We start from the raw sequence: 16,360 nt of genomic DNA on the forward strand, positions 1-16,360 counted from the left end.
CACATATCCAAAAGGGAACATAAATGGCTTTCTTCTTTCCCTCACCAGCTGTTACAAAGGTTTTCAGTTTGTTTGTAAGGAGAGCTTGTTGGGAAAAAGAAAGCAACCGAACTATTCCCTTTTCAGCAGCTCAAAAAAAATAAAGGTATATATTTAGAAAAGGTGCTATAAGCGTTGTAATCCATTCTTCATTATTCATGTTGGATAAACTGCATTGAAGAATACAAAGAAGTTTGTGAAATAAAAACTTCTTGGATGTTCATTTCAATCTACAAGACTGATGGATTTTATAGATCATGTCTAAGAACACTGGAATGTTTTTGCTTGTACAGATGAGTATTCAAATATGAAAGTGATTTTAAAAAAGCATGGAAGATAAAAAGATTCTGAAAGAGTAAATCAGTAAATTGGGTAACATGCTTAGCTATTTTAATGGTTTGACTGTTCTGACACTGATAATAGTCCTCTAGTTAGCTAGATTTGAGTCTTCAGAAAGTTGGTTGGGATGCTCTTTACTCAGAAAATATCAGCTAAATGAACTCTTTCTTTTTTCATCACTAGCATTTCTGGTCTTAGTCTACCAAATAATAGATGTGGTGTCAGCTACTTCCTAGCCATCTTGTTTATAAATTACAGTAGATGCTTCAGTATTAGTTTTAAGTGACAAAATAATGAAATTCTAAGTTTTGAAACTACTCTTACTAAATTTTTAAGAGGTTTAGCTCAGTTCATACTCTTTTTATTAAAGCTTTTGATTTCTTGCAAACCCTGATAATGTCTTGGGCAGAGGTAGGAAAATAAGATGTTGTGACCTGTAAGTCAGCTGGTTCATTCTGAAATTCTAGTGCCTTACACAATTTTTGATCTACTCCTGAATTTCGTGGAAAAAAACCCACTCACTTTCAATAAATCTCTCTGAAGGAGAAGGTATCTACTTGATTTTTGCTCAGTGTCCTGAAATGATCTGATATGGCCAGTAGCAAAGAATGTGTCACTAGCGTCTGTGAAATTCTTTCTTCTCTTCAGCTGGCCTTCTTTTTGTGGTTATTTTCAATATTTGTTGCAAAGGCTTTTAAAATTGTATTTTCCAAACAATGCTTTTCCTGTTTTCAATGTCTGTTTTAATAGCGGAATATTCCGTGAATATCCAAGAAGTACAAACTTCTTCATAGTTCTATCGCACTTCCTCCCTACTGCATTCCCTTATTGTCACACCTTCTCTGCTCATCTTTGTCACTTCAGATTCATACTTGTCTCTTAGTCGTATCAGCTGGAATCCAGAAACTTATTTTAAGTTTTTTTTTGTGTCTCTTAGACTGTGAACAAGCAGAAATTCCTGTCTGGGAAGAATGTTTGTCACAGAATTAATCTCTTGGAGACTTCTTGTTGTATACTGCTGCACTACCATGGAACACTGCAGTGCATTAACTTCTGTAGTGGAAGTCACTTTCATGATGCAGCTGTGCAGTAATAAGACACTTGTTTTCTTGGGCTGAACAGAAGAACTTAGTGACTGATGCAGATCTACAGTTAGCATTATCTAATGTTTTATGTTCACCAATGTATTCTTTATGTTGCCCAAATGAAGTCAAAATAATACATTACTAACTGATATAACATTCTAGAAGTTGTAAGATTGTTTTGTTAGTGCATTTGATAAGAAAGTTTTTCTTTCAAAGTAGCTTATGTAACAATCAGTATGTATGTTAAAATTTGTCTAACTTCATTTTTCCAGTGTTTAATTGATATTCAGGAACAATTTATTCTTTTCAGTCATTCATGAAACAGAATTATTCTTTGACCTTTTTAGGTCTGATGTTGTTACAAAAGTATAACAGAAGTTTTGCTTCTTTCTGTAGACCTACAGTACTTCAAAAAGCTAAGTTGATTACACCCAGAAGACTCTGCGGGGTGTTATCCCTTGCTTTGGTTAGCTGGACAACTTGTGGTGCATTTGCTGTATTCATTATTTATCTTCAATATTTGTTTAAGGTACTGAAAGTCCTTAATTTTGAATTTATAGCTGAATTCAAAATTTCTTAGGCTTTGAATTAAACCCATGTTAAAAGGAAAAATAGTTAAAAGAAATTTTATTATTTGCATACTTGAAATAGGTCTTTTTTTTAACTTACCAGATTCTCACAGTCTTGTAATATTTAGAGTTATTTTTCTTCTTTTGATAACACTTCTTCCAAAGAAATGTACAGTCCCATATGCCCACTGCAATAATGCATATAATTGCAATTTTTAACTTATGGATAGGTAATGTTATAAAATCAAAGACTAATAACTCCCCTGAAGAGAAACTTTAGCAAAGGAGGGACTGGCATGTTCTGTAGAACCCTTTCTAATCTTTAAAGACTTTTCACAAATCTTTATGGAGTAAAAGGAAGGAGAGTGGATATATTGTAGAATTAGGGTAGTCTTGTTTATGTCTAATCTAATCCCTGGGGTAGTGCCACAAAGATCCGTATTTAGTCCCTGCCATTCAGTTTCCATAGCCTTCCTTGCATCAGAGCATCTAACTTATCAGGTTCACCCTGTGGTTATATAGCTGCCAGATCAGCTACTAAGCTGCTAGGGAAGCATTGGAGCATGCATCTGGGAGTAGGGGCACAAAGCAGAGCAGCTTACAGGTGGTCTGAAGCAGGTCAGAGCAGCTGAAGGCACAGCCTGAGGAACAGCACTATCTCTAATTGAACTCCCTGTGACATAAGGTCACCCTATGAAGGACGTACCCATGCTGACATTACTCTGCACATGACATTACGTGTTAGTAAATCTCTGGCATGGGACTTTTCCTGTGTGGCCTGTTTATGGGTTTTTGCAGAAAGTGAAGTAGGACTGAATTAGCAGGGGGAGGTGAGGAATATGCAGATTTTCCACACACTATTCTCTGTCAAGCACAGTGGAAGGGGAGAAAGCAGACCAGTGTAAGTTTTCTCTCTGTGGTTGGAAATCCTTCCTTAACAGAGCACTTTGGATGCTGCTGATAAAAAAGGCAGAGGGAGTTCTTGCACTGCAGCTCCATTGGGGCCCTAGAATCATCCGGCTATAAAAAGGGACAAAATATAATTGGCCTAAAATTTTCTTCTTCTATATTACAGCTTGTGTGTGAAGAAATATTACTAAAAATGCTGAACTGTTTGTCTTACAGGTTATAAAACTACATGTGAATGTAAGAGCAGAACGAAACGTGCTCAGTGGGGTAAGTCTGTTTCCTGCTTCTGTTCAAAACCATGCCCAAAAATTGTTTGGCAAACCTATGCATTATGAATTGTTATTGTCCTGCTTTGGTAATATTAGGCTGTGCTGTGATGGCTGGCTGCAGTTTACTTACTGTGTGCGTGATGTCAAAGAAAAGCCGGGATGTGCGTAGCTTGTTCCATCACATAGGTCTATTACATTCACTGTTCAAAATCACTGCACTGTGAACTTTTCTGAAGTACATTTGAGAAGAAAACTTAGTCTCTGGATACGTACAGAACAATAGTTTTTGTCTAAATTTTGGTATTTGATTATACATGCCTTATCTAAAAAAAAAATATTATTATTTTCTAGGTAATAATCTATACTGCAGGTAAATATTTTTCCAGATAAGTAGTCCATGTTGTTCAGGGTGTTTTTAATTAGGATATGACAGATACGATTTATTAGATGGATACGGACTGAGACTGCACTAAATTGGGAGCTGTTTAAAAAGGAGTGGAGAAGCACTGGGTTTCATCCATTGTGAACTTTGTTTCTTTTTTCAGTTACTTTAAGGTATAGGATCAAAAATGTAAGGAGGTGTGGATAGAAGCATAAAATAACTACCTGTTCTTTTTTACAAACATAGAACATAGTTTAAAAAGCAGTCTTCCGGAGAAATTGTTGACAGTTTTCTTTGGGTTTCTTTGGGTGATTTTTGTGTGTTTTAGTTTTAAATCGTCTCCTTATCTTCTTTCATCTTAATATATTTTTTTTTTGTTTCACTTTGGGTTGTTTTTTTTTCCTGTCATTGGTAGTTAGCATCTGCCAACTTACGGGTTTATCTCTGTTATTTATTTCTACAGCTAATATTTTGCTCTCAGTTTCTTTATCTCCTGTGTCTTTTTCCATGAATGATCATCTGTGATTTTCACCTGCATGTGTTATTACTCCTATTATTCTGCTCTTCCTCCTTCCAGGAACTCCATTTCTTATCATGGCATTGGTGTCAGGGCATCTCCATTCTCCATTCTTTTATTCCAAAGACACATGAACTATTAGTGTACGAGAAATTTCCGGTTAAATCTAGATGTTTTAAAATTGAACCATTGAACTTTGCTTTTGATGGCTTTTTGAGGGATAAATTACAAATTTTCTTCTTAAATCAGAGCTGGTATGATACTGTTATGATAGCTTTTCCCTCTTCCTCCCCCAGTATGGGTTCTTACAAGCCTGTGCATATTTTTGACTTCTGTCTTATATTTTCAGGATTCAGATGACTCAAAAGAATCTTCACAGAACTCCAGTATACACACAATCAAAAACCAGAGTTCAGTGGACAGGATTTCAGAAGCAAAACAATCTCTTTCCAACATTATGACAATGGCTGAAGCTGTTAACAGTCTTAAGATGCATGTTACAATATTGAATTTATTCACATGGATTGTGCTGCTCAACTTGCCATCCTTAATTTATTGGTTAAAAAATCTCAGGTAACTTCTTAAATTGCCAGCAAGATGGAAGAAAAGAATATGAACCTTTGGACATAATAAAAATTGCAAATGTTTGATTCTTTACATTATTAGCTACCTTATAGTATCAACGACTTCTGTAAATTATAACTGTTTTTTCTGTGCGATCCAGTTTATGTTATGGTATAAGTAAGTGTTAAGTGAATCAGCAATATGTTGAAGAAAGCAATGAATCAGAAAGGATTTAAAATCAGGCTGTGATGCCATACATGTTTCATGTGTGTTTGTTATTATCAGCAAATGCTTTTTCCCCAACTTGGATTGTATTTGGTAGCCTAGTTTAGAAATAACGTGCTTTTTAAAACATTTCTTTGCAGTTACAATGTGAGACTTGATCCTGATCCATGTAGGTCTACAGCTATTATCATCATATGCGTTATAGAAATTCTCATGAATTCAAGTACTTCTGAAGTGAAATCAAGGTACTGTAGCCTAATGTCCAGGCTTTGTTTCCTGCTTCTTCCCTACTACTTCGTTTTGTGTGGTAAAACTGAATTTATGCTACACAGACATGTAATTGTTCAGCCTACATGGAGATCGTTGAACTTGTATGGTTAAATCTTAAAGACTAGGTAAAATGCCTGCAAATTACCTGTAGTTCAGCTAAGTGGAGAAAATCACCTGTATTTACCACAAGGACTTAAATGAAGTATTTGCTATCTAAACCATCAGTCACAGAAAGACTTCTTCAGCTCTGACTTTTTCATTCATAATTAATTGAATCCTTCCAAATGTTACAGAATCCTAATACGTTTAGCAACTATTGTCAGAAAGTTAGAAGGAAAAGTGAATCCTTATCCATTATAGTTATGTTCTTGTAACTCCCCTTTATGGGCACATTTGTGGAAATGTAATGTACTTTCTACTGGATTAAGAAATTTTGAGCACTTGGTTTTGCTGACAGTGTGTTTCTTGTTCACACATAAAATTATCAGTGCCTCATGGAAGAAAATTAATAGTAACCAAATGTAGTTTTATCCTCTTGACCTGTTAACTCAAATTATCTAAAACATTAAATCTTTCTTTGTTACAGAGAACTTATTTCTAAATTAATATAAGAACATTTTTAAGTGACATTTTATTAGCCTTTTTAAATAATTGCTCTTGCTTATGCATCAAGTGTTATTTCCCATTAGACATATTTGTTCTGTTTTAAAAATGGACAAAGCCTTGAAATCTATAAATTATATTTCAAAAGAAAGTGAAATATGGTATTTGCATACCTTCTGCATGTATGGCTACAAAAATGGCAATCTTTTCTTTGTATTCTTACAGTAAACTCTTGAAGATCGCAGCCAAAGTTCCACTCCCTTTGTCCGTTGCAATGTTGGCCTTTGGACGAATGCATTTATACAAAGTACCACACTTTGTAACCTTTTCTCTTCTTCTACATGTGCTGTGTTGTATTGTGTAACGTTCTCCGTTATACATAGGAAGAACAGTGCAGCCTAGAAGCTTAACACTGGAGATGGGGTAAATCTCAATGAAGAAATGCCTAGACTAATATCATTGCTAGTTTACATTATGTGGGAAAGAGGACAGAACTGTGAATACTTTATGAAAAGTTTGTGATTCTCTTCGTGTTGCTTAGAAAGCTTTTCATGGTGTTTACTTGCTGGCTGTGGAAATTAAGTGAGTTAACTCTGTGTGTGTGTGTAAGCACATAAATCACATCAGTGTTAACATCTCAATACTCTATTTGCCTTGTAGACACTTGGATATTTCACTGTACTTCTTTGTTGAAACAGACTTTTTTTACTCACTATGCCAAACAGTGCACATGTTCTGAACTTGCGTCTCTTGCAGGTCTAAATTATGCTGGTTAAAACTCAATACATTTCAAGCACACTGTGACTATCACAAAAACTACATAGCCAAGTATACTTTTAATCATTTTATGCTACATTTAAAAGCTGCCACAGTTGTGTCTACACAAACTAGAATGTACTGCTTATATAGAACTGTTATTTCTATCAAATCATTTGTTCAATCAGTGTGAGTTGAACATTTGTGAGATACTGAGAGTCTTATACATTTTACTTTTTGTGAGAGTGAGAAAACAACAATATTCTGTGTAGCTTTCTATTCAGGAAGGATACCAGCAGATTCATAAACAATTTGCTCTAATGTTGTTTTAAAACATTGTCAGTTTTCTCTAGAATTTTGTCAATTCTGAAATTAGTCCTTGGACCTTGTCCATACGTAGAAGCTAGCAGATGTTGAGGTATGGTGTGAGTTGACAGTGCAGTTGCTGTACCGCACTGTTTCCAAGTAGACAGGGCAGGTTTTTTTTCCTATTGCAAATGGAGACCCAACGGTCTCCTAATAAATCTCCATATATGAAATGAATATGGAATAGTTACAACACTGTAATTCATGCCCTGCAATACAGCGCTAACTTCTCTGCATGGACAGACTCTTAGTAATAGTGGGAAATACCGTAATTATTAGCTCTGTATAAAGTATTTTCTTAGTGCCTAGATGCTACAGTGACTGCCATTTATAATAAAGTCTAAAATAGCTCTGTGTAAGGAATCCTGTCCCCTGGGTATGTGTTTTCCCAACAGAAGAAATCTTGGTAGCCATTAGATTAAGACGATATATTGATTCTGTGTAGAGATGAGCCACCTACGTGCTTCTGTGTTAGCCGTCTTTGCTGCTCCATCTGAGATACCTGTTGTCTTCATATGGTAATACTAGACCAGCTCCATCATCTTACACAAATAATAAGAGGAAATTTGCTATCCACATTCAACCCAGTATATTCTTGATATAGTAGTACAGCCAGCCTGACCCATTAATTTTAGCGTATTTCATTAATCTTGCCTAAAGTGCCTCGGTTAGTTCTAGTGTGTCGCTAGGGTCAATTTATTTGAGCTGGCTGGAGAGACTTAATTGACACAGTAGCTTTCCAAAACGAAGGTCAAATGTGAAGTGTGTGTTTTGTCAACTTATATCCAAGTCAGCATTTCAAGTTATCAGTAATTCATTAAAACTGCTTTAACTGAGTAAGACTATTGTAGTTAGCCAAACCACTGTCACTGTTACTAGTAATCTGTGTGCTGGTATTCTAGTCTTAACCTTTTTAAAAAAAGGTTAGATTATACATAGTGTTTGTAAATCAGAAAAAACATTTGAATAGATTATTATCTTGATACTTTCTAATCAAATGTATGCTACAGTATATGTATGTAAGATAATTTGTGTGTCTAAATATACTTGTAGCTAAATCCACCCGTTGGTTTAACCTACAAATTGCTGTTCAGACATAGAAGGACATAGTAGTTTTTCTACTTTCAAATGGCTGTGAACGAAAGATGGTGGCAGAACTGCATTGAGGCTTGTAGAAGGCCGTCTGTGAAATGTGCCGGATCTGATTTCTGTGGAAGATAATTTTCCTTGGGCTTCATGGTCCTTTTGGCTTACTACTGTATTTTACTTCTGATTTTGTTTTGCCATCTTAATGGGCTCTTTATGCACGAATCTGTTTGTTGGAGCTGTTGGTGGAATAAAATAATAATCAGAATAAGGAGAGCAAACAGTCTCTGCGTGTAGTAGCTTTGATAGCTTCCAAAATCTGCCATAATGTGAAACTTAGTGAATTATAGCAGCATAGAATAACACAGTTTTTCTCATTTAATGATATTTTTAAAAGCTGGGAATTGTATTGAGAGTTGTTATTGGTCTTCATGAAATGGGTTACAGAATTTTGCATAGACTCCTACCTGATTTTCACATTGGAGGTAGGAATAGATATAATCCTGAGTCTGAGATGCAAGACGACAGAATTCATCACATCTCCCTCAACACTCCCTTTTTTTGGAGATGGTTTACCTTCACTAGGGGAAGGAGAGGAAGTCTTACTGCTACTTCGGATTTATGTGCATTCTGTGTTTTTTGTTAGATGAAAACTGTTCTCAGAGAGGTGCATCTGGATTTTGCAGTGATTCTGGATGGTGTAATTTCAGCAGTTTGAGAGATCAGATGTCTAATCCCAACCAGGTTTTCTCAAATAATCAGTGGAGGGGGATAGGATTAGAACAAGTCCAGAGAACAATTCATCCCATTCTAAGAGAGGGTGAATTATCCTACTTGCCATTCTGAAAAGGGCAAGATTTTCTGACAGTCTAAAATTGTTTTCCAGGTAAAATACAATGATTGTTGTTACTTTTGGAGAAGAGGCTTCTGTTATGCAAATCTTTAGTTCTGCCACCGTCCACAATTATAATATCAGCAGAAACATGGGCAAACCCAATATAAATACTTTTAATTGTGTGTATGAGGAGGTGTAAATATTACTAAAATATCCTTTATTATGAGTAGGCTGCGTTTATAAAACAGCTTTTGGCAAATATATTGTAATGTCTCTTACTACCCTTAACTAAATGAAAATACGTTTATTCCTCAGATTTTAGATTATCTAGACTATGTGGGAGAAGATCAAGACACAAATGAACTTGTAATGGATTAGACCTCTGCTTTATAAGGGAAGATTTCTGTTAACATGCAGACCCAAATTCTGTTCTCTCCTTTTTCAGAAGTTGAGGTATTAATTTTGCAAAATCACTGCTCTTCATCCATGTGGATGTTCACCACATTCAGATGGAGATTATTATGCCACATAATCAAGCATTTTGGTTGAGATTAAGCCACCATTTTTTGGCTTGTACCTCAGGATGCATTCAAAATAAGAACTATTTGTGTGGCTCATTTCCAGTATTTTTTTAATAAGGTATCAGAATAAAAAAAAAAACAACCCCAAAGTAAGAACCCAGAGTATCAAATATCACTAACATTAGGTACAGTAGAATCTTGGGCAGGAGCAGGGGGAGATTTAAGGAGAAGCTTTTAGTGACATCTCCATACCCTGAATTGCTCTTGAAGTCTGTAATCTTTTCTGGTTGACATGATCAAACATATATTCTTCATAGCCTTACAACGCTGCAATCATAACAGCTACACCCGTAGCTAACACTTCATAAAAGGTCTCCATTTGTCTGGTAAGGAAAAACTGTTTCCTCTTAACTGGAATTACCAAATGAACCTTGAAACTGAATGAATGCATGTTGTCCAAAGGTATTTTCAGTTTTGATTTAAAAGGTGGTTGTGGTGTGTCACATTTCAGCAAAGGGGGGTTGCTTTTTGGGGGGTTTGGTTGGGGTTTTTTTTGTTTGTTTCAAAAAAAGTTGCAGTAACTGGAATTTAAGTTCATATTATTTCTAATATTTAGAGTTCTGCTCTGATTTTGGTTTTGAGTGAACTGATACATGTAGCAATTTGTTCACCAATATTAATTTGCTAAGTTTTAAAACAAACAAAAGAATAACACACCCAAAACCTAAATTGTGTAAGTAGTAATATATTGCAGAAGACACAGAGACTGCCTGTGTGTCTAAGTAAACTTTTCAACTATAATCTAATCGGGTTACCTTTTAAAGTCAGTGTTAAAAAAGTATTATAAAAACCAAAAAGCATTGTTGCATATGTCCGTGTTTGATTTGAAGTCTGATTTTCCATGTGTTTGCCAGTAACAAGGTTATGAACTCGTTACTTGACTTTTTTTTCTGAAATCTGACACATCTGCTTCTAAGCTTGGACAGGACAGAATAAAGTCGATTTTGCACCTGTGAATAAATGTAAACATTTGAGAATCTTTAATTTGATCAAGTTTATTTCAATACAGTGAAGAGTGTGTTTAGAGCTTTTTCTTATTTATACTGGGAGCAAGACCAGCCATTTACAGACCATCAATAATCTGAGTTACTGAAAATGTTTTTGGGAGCAGTTGTAGTGCCTGTACAATAATTGTGCTGCTGTTTTAAGTCACTAAGCTACTAGAAAATTGTTAGCTGTAAACCAGACTAAATTCTTAATGCTTATTTTTCATTTCATTATGAATGTTAGTCACAATGTACAGCTTTGACTTTTTACATCTGTGTTTTTTTCTGGCTTTTATAAGCACTTAGGACTGTACTGTAAAAGGTTTTAAAACTTTCATCACCATTCCTTTAGGTGAGACATACTTCTGTCACCAAAGCTATGTGCTGCTCTTGTATACCTCTGGAAATGTGTCCCAATGAATGACAATTGAAAATAGATTCATTTTTATGTTAAAGTAAAATTGTTTTTGTGTCTTCTTTTAGAGCCAGAACTTTAAACTAGTATTCTTAGTAGAATCCTTAAAATCTTCAAAAGTTTATTTGAAAACCTTTTACAAATATTTTTCTGATGTATATTCTTATTTATGGAAAAATTTATTCCAAGCTTTTAATCAGCTCATTTATTTTAAAGCTTAAATAAAATCTACAAATGTCATCTTGTTATTAAACATTACTGGTTTTAAAAATATATTTTAAGCATTTAAGGAGAAAATTCTATAGCTCTTACTTAAGCAAATCTGCCCAGCACCTCATTTTTTCAGGTATCTAAGCAGGTAACTGCCTCAAATGCCTTGTTGCATGAAAACCTGAGTCAAAGCTGTGATGTTTTGACTTTAATTTCACTTAAGATTTAGGGTCTCATTTTGCATTCTTAAATGCAAACAGATTTTGCTACTCCTGCTGTCATAAACAAATCTTGTAAGCATGGCTTCCCTACAGTTATTGGCAGGTTGTGGTCTAGATTCTGTAGGAATCTGTGTGTTATCAGAGCTAATTTTGTGTCTACAGATGTCAGGAATGGCACACACAAACTTGTTATTCTGCTGCACATCATTTTGGTTCCTCCTTCCATACACAGTTATCCTTGGCTTTGCATTATCCTTCTGCTGTAGTACCAAACGTAATGTTCACAGTAATAGTAGGCACCGTGGCTGACCTAGTGAAGATACACGGCAGCTGTCCTGTAGACTGTTGTTCTACGGAAGTTTCGCGTGTTTGTAGAAATACCAGCAAAGACTTTTCTTCCCTCCAACTTAAATAATTTCAGGGTATGTAAAGTACCAAATGTGCAAGTGTGTTGACGTTTAGTTTTGTAAAATCCTAAGTGCACTATTTTGGGATCAATTCACTATTTTCCACTTATGCCGCTTTGAGTGTGAAAGCAGTATTTGAGTCTGCAGCAACGGACAACTGAAATATTTAATAGAAATCTACAAGTAGTGGATGTGACATGTATAATTAGAGTGCCAGGCAAATTGGAATGTGAAATTCCTCACTGTGACTTTAAACTTGTAGCTTTCTAGAGAAAATAAAAATTACTGTGCCTTAAATCAGTAAATGAATACGCTCTCACTGTAGCCTATGGACTTCTGTAGCCTTATATTTGATTTTTGAAGTTGACATTTGTGTGGATCATATTGAAACTTGATTTGGGGAAGATACTTCTAAAAAATTATTTTGACCCCATTTTGACGCTACACTTACAGAAATGAAGATTTATGACAAATACCATGTATCTGTGGTTTGGAGTCACCTCAGCCGAAGTCAGAAAGCTTTAGCTGACTTTGATTTCTGAAGTTTTTTTTTGTGACAAAAAGAAAAATAATGAAGGAGAACTAGTCTCAGATATGTGTCTCAACTTCAAAGTCTGTGTGTCAAATTATTTTTTAAAATTTTGTTCTTTAGTTTCTTTAAAATAAAGAAGTAGTCTAATTGTACTTTTAAGCAAAATATTGTATTTAAGCCATTGAGTATCAATACTTATGCCAGTGTGAGAAGACAACTAGACAGGGATGGGGTTGGTTGGTTGTGGTAAAGCTCCAGAAGTTCTGAATAACAATATATTTAACTTCTTAGGAAAAATATGCATATATAAAACCCTGAAAAGTGTTTCGGGGAAAAAAGAAATTTTATACGTTCTGTTCTTCTCAATTGCAATAAAGAAACCCAGAAATACTCAAGACGTTAAAATCTTGTTTTGAAACAGTAGAAGGATTTCTTATGTATATTTTTTAATATGAAGAGCTCAGGAAAAGCCACCGTTGGCTTTCCTTATGTGTCTCTACAGGTTTCTCTGTAGAAAAACTCTGACTTCCCTCCCTCCCCCTGTATTAGTAGCATGCAGCACTGAATCTTGAATAAAGATACCATCTCAAAACTTATAAATGGACTGTGGATATCGAGATATGCACACAAAATGACTGCATGTCCACTGATCACAATAATGGTTTGAAGCAACACAAATCAAAGTTTAATAACTTTTTAATTTAAAAATAACTTGAACCTGGTTGCCACAATGCTGCCGATGCTGTGGCACAACAGGTAGCATGCAGTTTTTGTGCCTCCCCTGCTACTTCCTTCTGTATGTTAGATTAGGATTTTAAAAACTCTAATTCCAGTCACCTAACTTTTCTTTCTTTTGTGATGATGTTGATTTCCTAGCTACAGGAATATTCTAGTATTAAAATCATTGAGAGGGCATAACTACCTTTAAGCCCTTTGTACACGATGATTAGTCTAGAAAAACTGTGTAACCTAGGCTTAGTAACTTGATTCCCTACTTACCTTTTAATTGTTTTTCCAAGCACAAAGACAGAATAATGTTGTCAAAAATACCTGTTTTGAGTAAGGGGAGGGGGGAACTGTTGTTTGGTTGGTTTTAAGAGGACTTAAAACCTTGAAGAGCACTCATAATTTTTTGAAAACTCTATCGCTTCACAAGCAACCTGTCTTACGTGTTTTTAACTCTTCTGCTGTTTCCAGTTCTTACATAGCTAGCGTAAATCTGGTACTATAGGTGGAGCTAACTCTTAATAGTTACAGGTTTCTAGAGGTGTTGACAGGGTCTTGTCTATAAATGTTTGAATAATGCTATAATAAATTATTGTGCTTATTAAAATGTTTATAACTGAATTCTCAGATACAGATGCAATGTGTGATAAGCCTTGGTGAAGTCCTTGTCTTGCGAGATGCTGAGAAAACTTTGGAGAATACGTATCTCCAGATAATGTTGAAATTGCTGAAAGTGGAAATCTCATCATCTTTAAAAACTATGCTTTTAGATACTGGTGCTTTTTTGCTGAAGGTGAGGGCAACCTGAGCAGGAGCTACTCTGGGATGTTTGTGTTTTGTTTGATGGTTTCCCTGTCTGCAGCGTATACTTCACATTTTTTTGTCTTTTTTTTTTACCTAAGTGTGCATGGCTTAGAGTACACTGTATAGCATATGCTCTGCTAAATAAACACTTCTGGATATTTTGGTATGGTGTTTTAACATGGTTGCATTAGTACAAATGGTTGTAATTCACAAAAAATGCCACTTACCAGTCATACTTTGTAGAGTGTTGTGAATGTTACCTGTACTTCTGTGTAAAAACACGCTAATGAGTGTTGTGATGAACGTTTGCCTTCCAGTCTTTGCTCAGGTACTCATGTGGAGCAGTTTGGTACTTTTCCTTCTAACTTGTATTACTTGGGATTCTAAGCAGAAAATAAAAACGGTGAACAAAAACATTGTACTTCAAGTAACAGACACTTTTTTTCACATCTCAGGTAGAACACAATAAAGATCATACCTGACAAAGCTTGCCTCTATATCTTAACTCATGCATCTGAGGCTGTTACACCTGCCTTGCTGTCATGAATGGGAAATGCATTAAAATAGAAAATGTTTGGTGAATAATATAGATTATGTAGAGCATCATATGTATAAAACTCGTTCTCAGCTAAACAAATTAATTTTAAATTTGCCTTTTGTTCTCGAACAAGATTTTTACCTTTTTGAAGTAACTTCCATGAAACTGAACAAACAATGTTTAAAATGTACATGAATACTACTTACTGTGCCATAAGGGCTATATAAACAGTGCAGGCACTTTCAAGAGATGTGATCTACTGAAGATGTGTGTCTACATACATAATTTGTCAAGAAAACCTAGTGCTTCAATATGGTTGCATTAAAAAGGCGGCACTGACATCTGGCTGGGAATCCATTTGCTAAACTAGCTCCTGTTCTCAAAGGAGGATGCAATTTTGTCCAATCAGGGTAACTATACTAATAGTATTTTAATATGAATGTGTTCTACTTATATTTGACTTTCACTGAAGGAAAGAACTATAATGAAACCATCTTTAAAAAAAACAACCAAACAAAAACCCACCAAAAAACCCCCCACATTAAAATGAGTACAAAGTCTAAATAGACTTTTAGCTCAGTTTTTCAAGCACTTTTAGCTCAGGAAGCAACAATACAAGTTTGTAGGATTATTTTTTTTCAAGACAACTCACAGAAAATATATGCTAATTAAATCTCTTGCATATCTGCATACTTCGTCAACCAAACTACCTCAATTTCTACAGTAATAACAGTAATAAAACTGGTTTCAAATTTACAGATGACTCTGGTACATTTTACTAGCTGAATATACTCTATCCCCCAGTTTTTTCTTTCTAAATATATGAAATGAATATCCCAAACTGTAAATGAAGCCTTTTCCTCTTCCTGTCATTTCCTTTAGAGGAACGTATTTCTACTTCTCGTTGATTTAGAAGGTAAATTATGCACAAAAATAAACTAGAAATAAGTCTTTACCTAGAAGATCAACAAAGAAAGTTCTCTTATATTGGGGCCTGCCTTTTTACATAGTTCTGTTGCTACTGCTGTTCTGGTTCTTGATGAGTCTACTGTCTGGAAGTTGTCTATTATGAAAAGTAAGTGATGGCTTTTGATGGATTTTCTTTTTTGTGTGTGTGATTTTTTTTTTTATTCCAAGGCTGCAGAATAATATACAAGCTGGATAAGTTGACCTGTATTTTTGTATGTTACTGCCGTCAAGATAACTTTGTTTACTGTGCTGCTAATGATGTTTGGATGTCCGTGACTTTGCCTGCCTGGAAGGGTGGTTTTAGGTTTTTGGTTTGCTTTCAAAATTTAAACCAAAGAAAGATGTAAAGCTTCTAGTCAGAAATAAACATCTATAATCTGAAGTAAGGTAATGGCCAAAAATCTTTAGTTTTACCATGTCTATTTAGAGATGTATTTTATGTGATACTAACTAAAGTGTCGTCTAAATAGTAGAGAGAAGAACATAATGAAATTATAAGCAAAAATTTGAGCGGCTTTGAGATGAAGAATGCTACGAAATAAGGCCAAGGTAAATTAGCATAGTCCTCCTTGCAGTCTTTGTCTTAGTTTCTAGTCTGACAGGAGGATATTGACTGCCGATAAAATCAGGGTAGGAAAGCAACACTTCCATTAAAATGTTATGATTTTGGATCTCGAAACAGACTTTACTTTTCTCTCTCTCTCCGGCATCAAGAAAATGATCCATATCTCATCTTGCTTGAAAACCATTCAACCAGCTGTAATTATCTGTTAGTCACCATTGTAGAGATATGGCTAATCACTTTTAATTAAAAGTAATATTTTGATATAGCTCTGCTATCTCTGCTGGGAATTGTTTTAAACTTATTATATGCTTACCACCAATTTTCTGCAATATGGCTTAGGGAGGAGGAATTTGCACTGCGCTGTTCAATAGCAACAGGTCTTACGGGTATTAAGGATGAAATTCTCAAGGGTCTTTATGTCATGGATGGAAATGGAATCATTACTGTATTTTTGAACTCCTGCTAACGTCATTGACACCCACCTACAGTCCACTAGAAATATAAGTGCAGAGATCAGTTTGTTCACAGATTACAAGGAGACTAACCAAGAAGGGGCAAGCCAGAGCCAAATTCACTGGTAAGCTTTATTTTA

The 16,360-nt window shown here is 35.1% G+C and overlaps 1 protein-coding gene across 1 annotated transcript in view; it reads left to right on the plus strand.

Annotated features, from left to right (window-relative positions):
* Nucleotides 1–16,033, plus strand: part of PGAP1 (post-GPI attachment to proteins inositol deacylase 1) — a 41,310-nt gene extending 25,277 nt beyond the window's left edge. The window contains exons 23-27 of the mRNA XM_075093888.1: nt 1,860–1,992; nt 3,158–3,208; nt 4,459–4,682; nt 5,039–5,143; nt 5,997–16,033. Coding sequence (XP_074949989.1) covers nt 1,860–1,992; nt 3,158–3,208; nt 4,459–4,682; nt 5,039–5,143; nt 5,997–6,135 — 652 coding nt within the window. The 3' untranslated portion in view covers nt 6,136–16,033. The remainder of the gene's footprint in view (nt 1–1,859; nt 1,993–3,157; nt 3,209–4,458; nt 4,683–5,038; nt 5,144–5,996) is intronic.
* The last annotated feature ends 327 nt before the right edge of the window (nt 16,034–16,360 follow it).

The sequence above is a fragment of the Phalacrocorax aristotelis genome, chromosome 5 (assembly GCF_949628215.1).
Source record: "Phalacrocorax aristotelis chromosome 5, bGulAri2.1, whole genome shotgun sequence".
Lineage (NCBI taxonomy): Eukaryota > Metazoa > Chordata > Aves > Suliformes > Phalacrocoracidae > Phalacrocorax > Phalacrocorax aristotelis.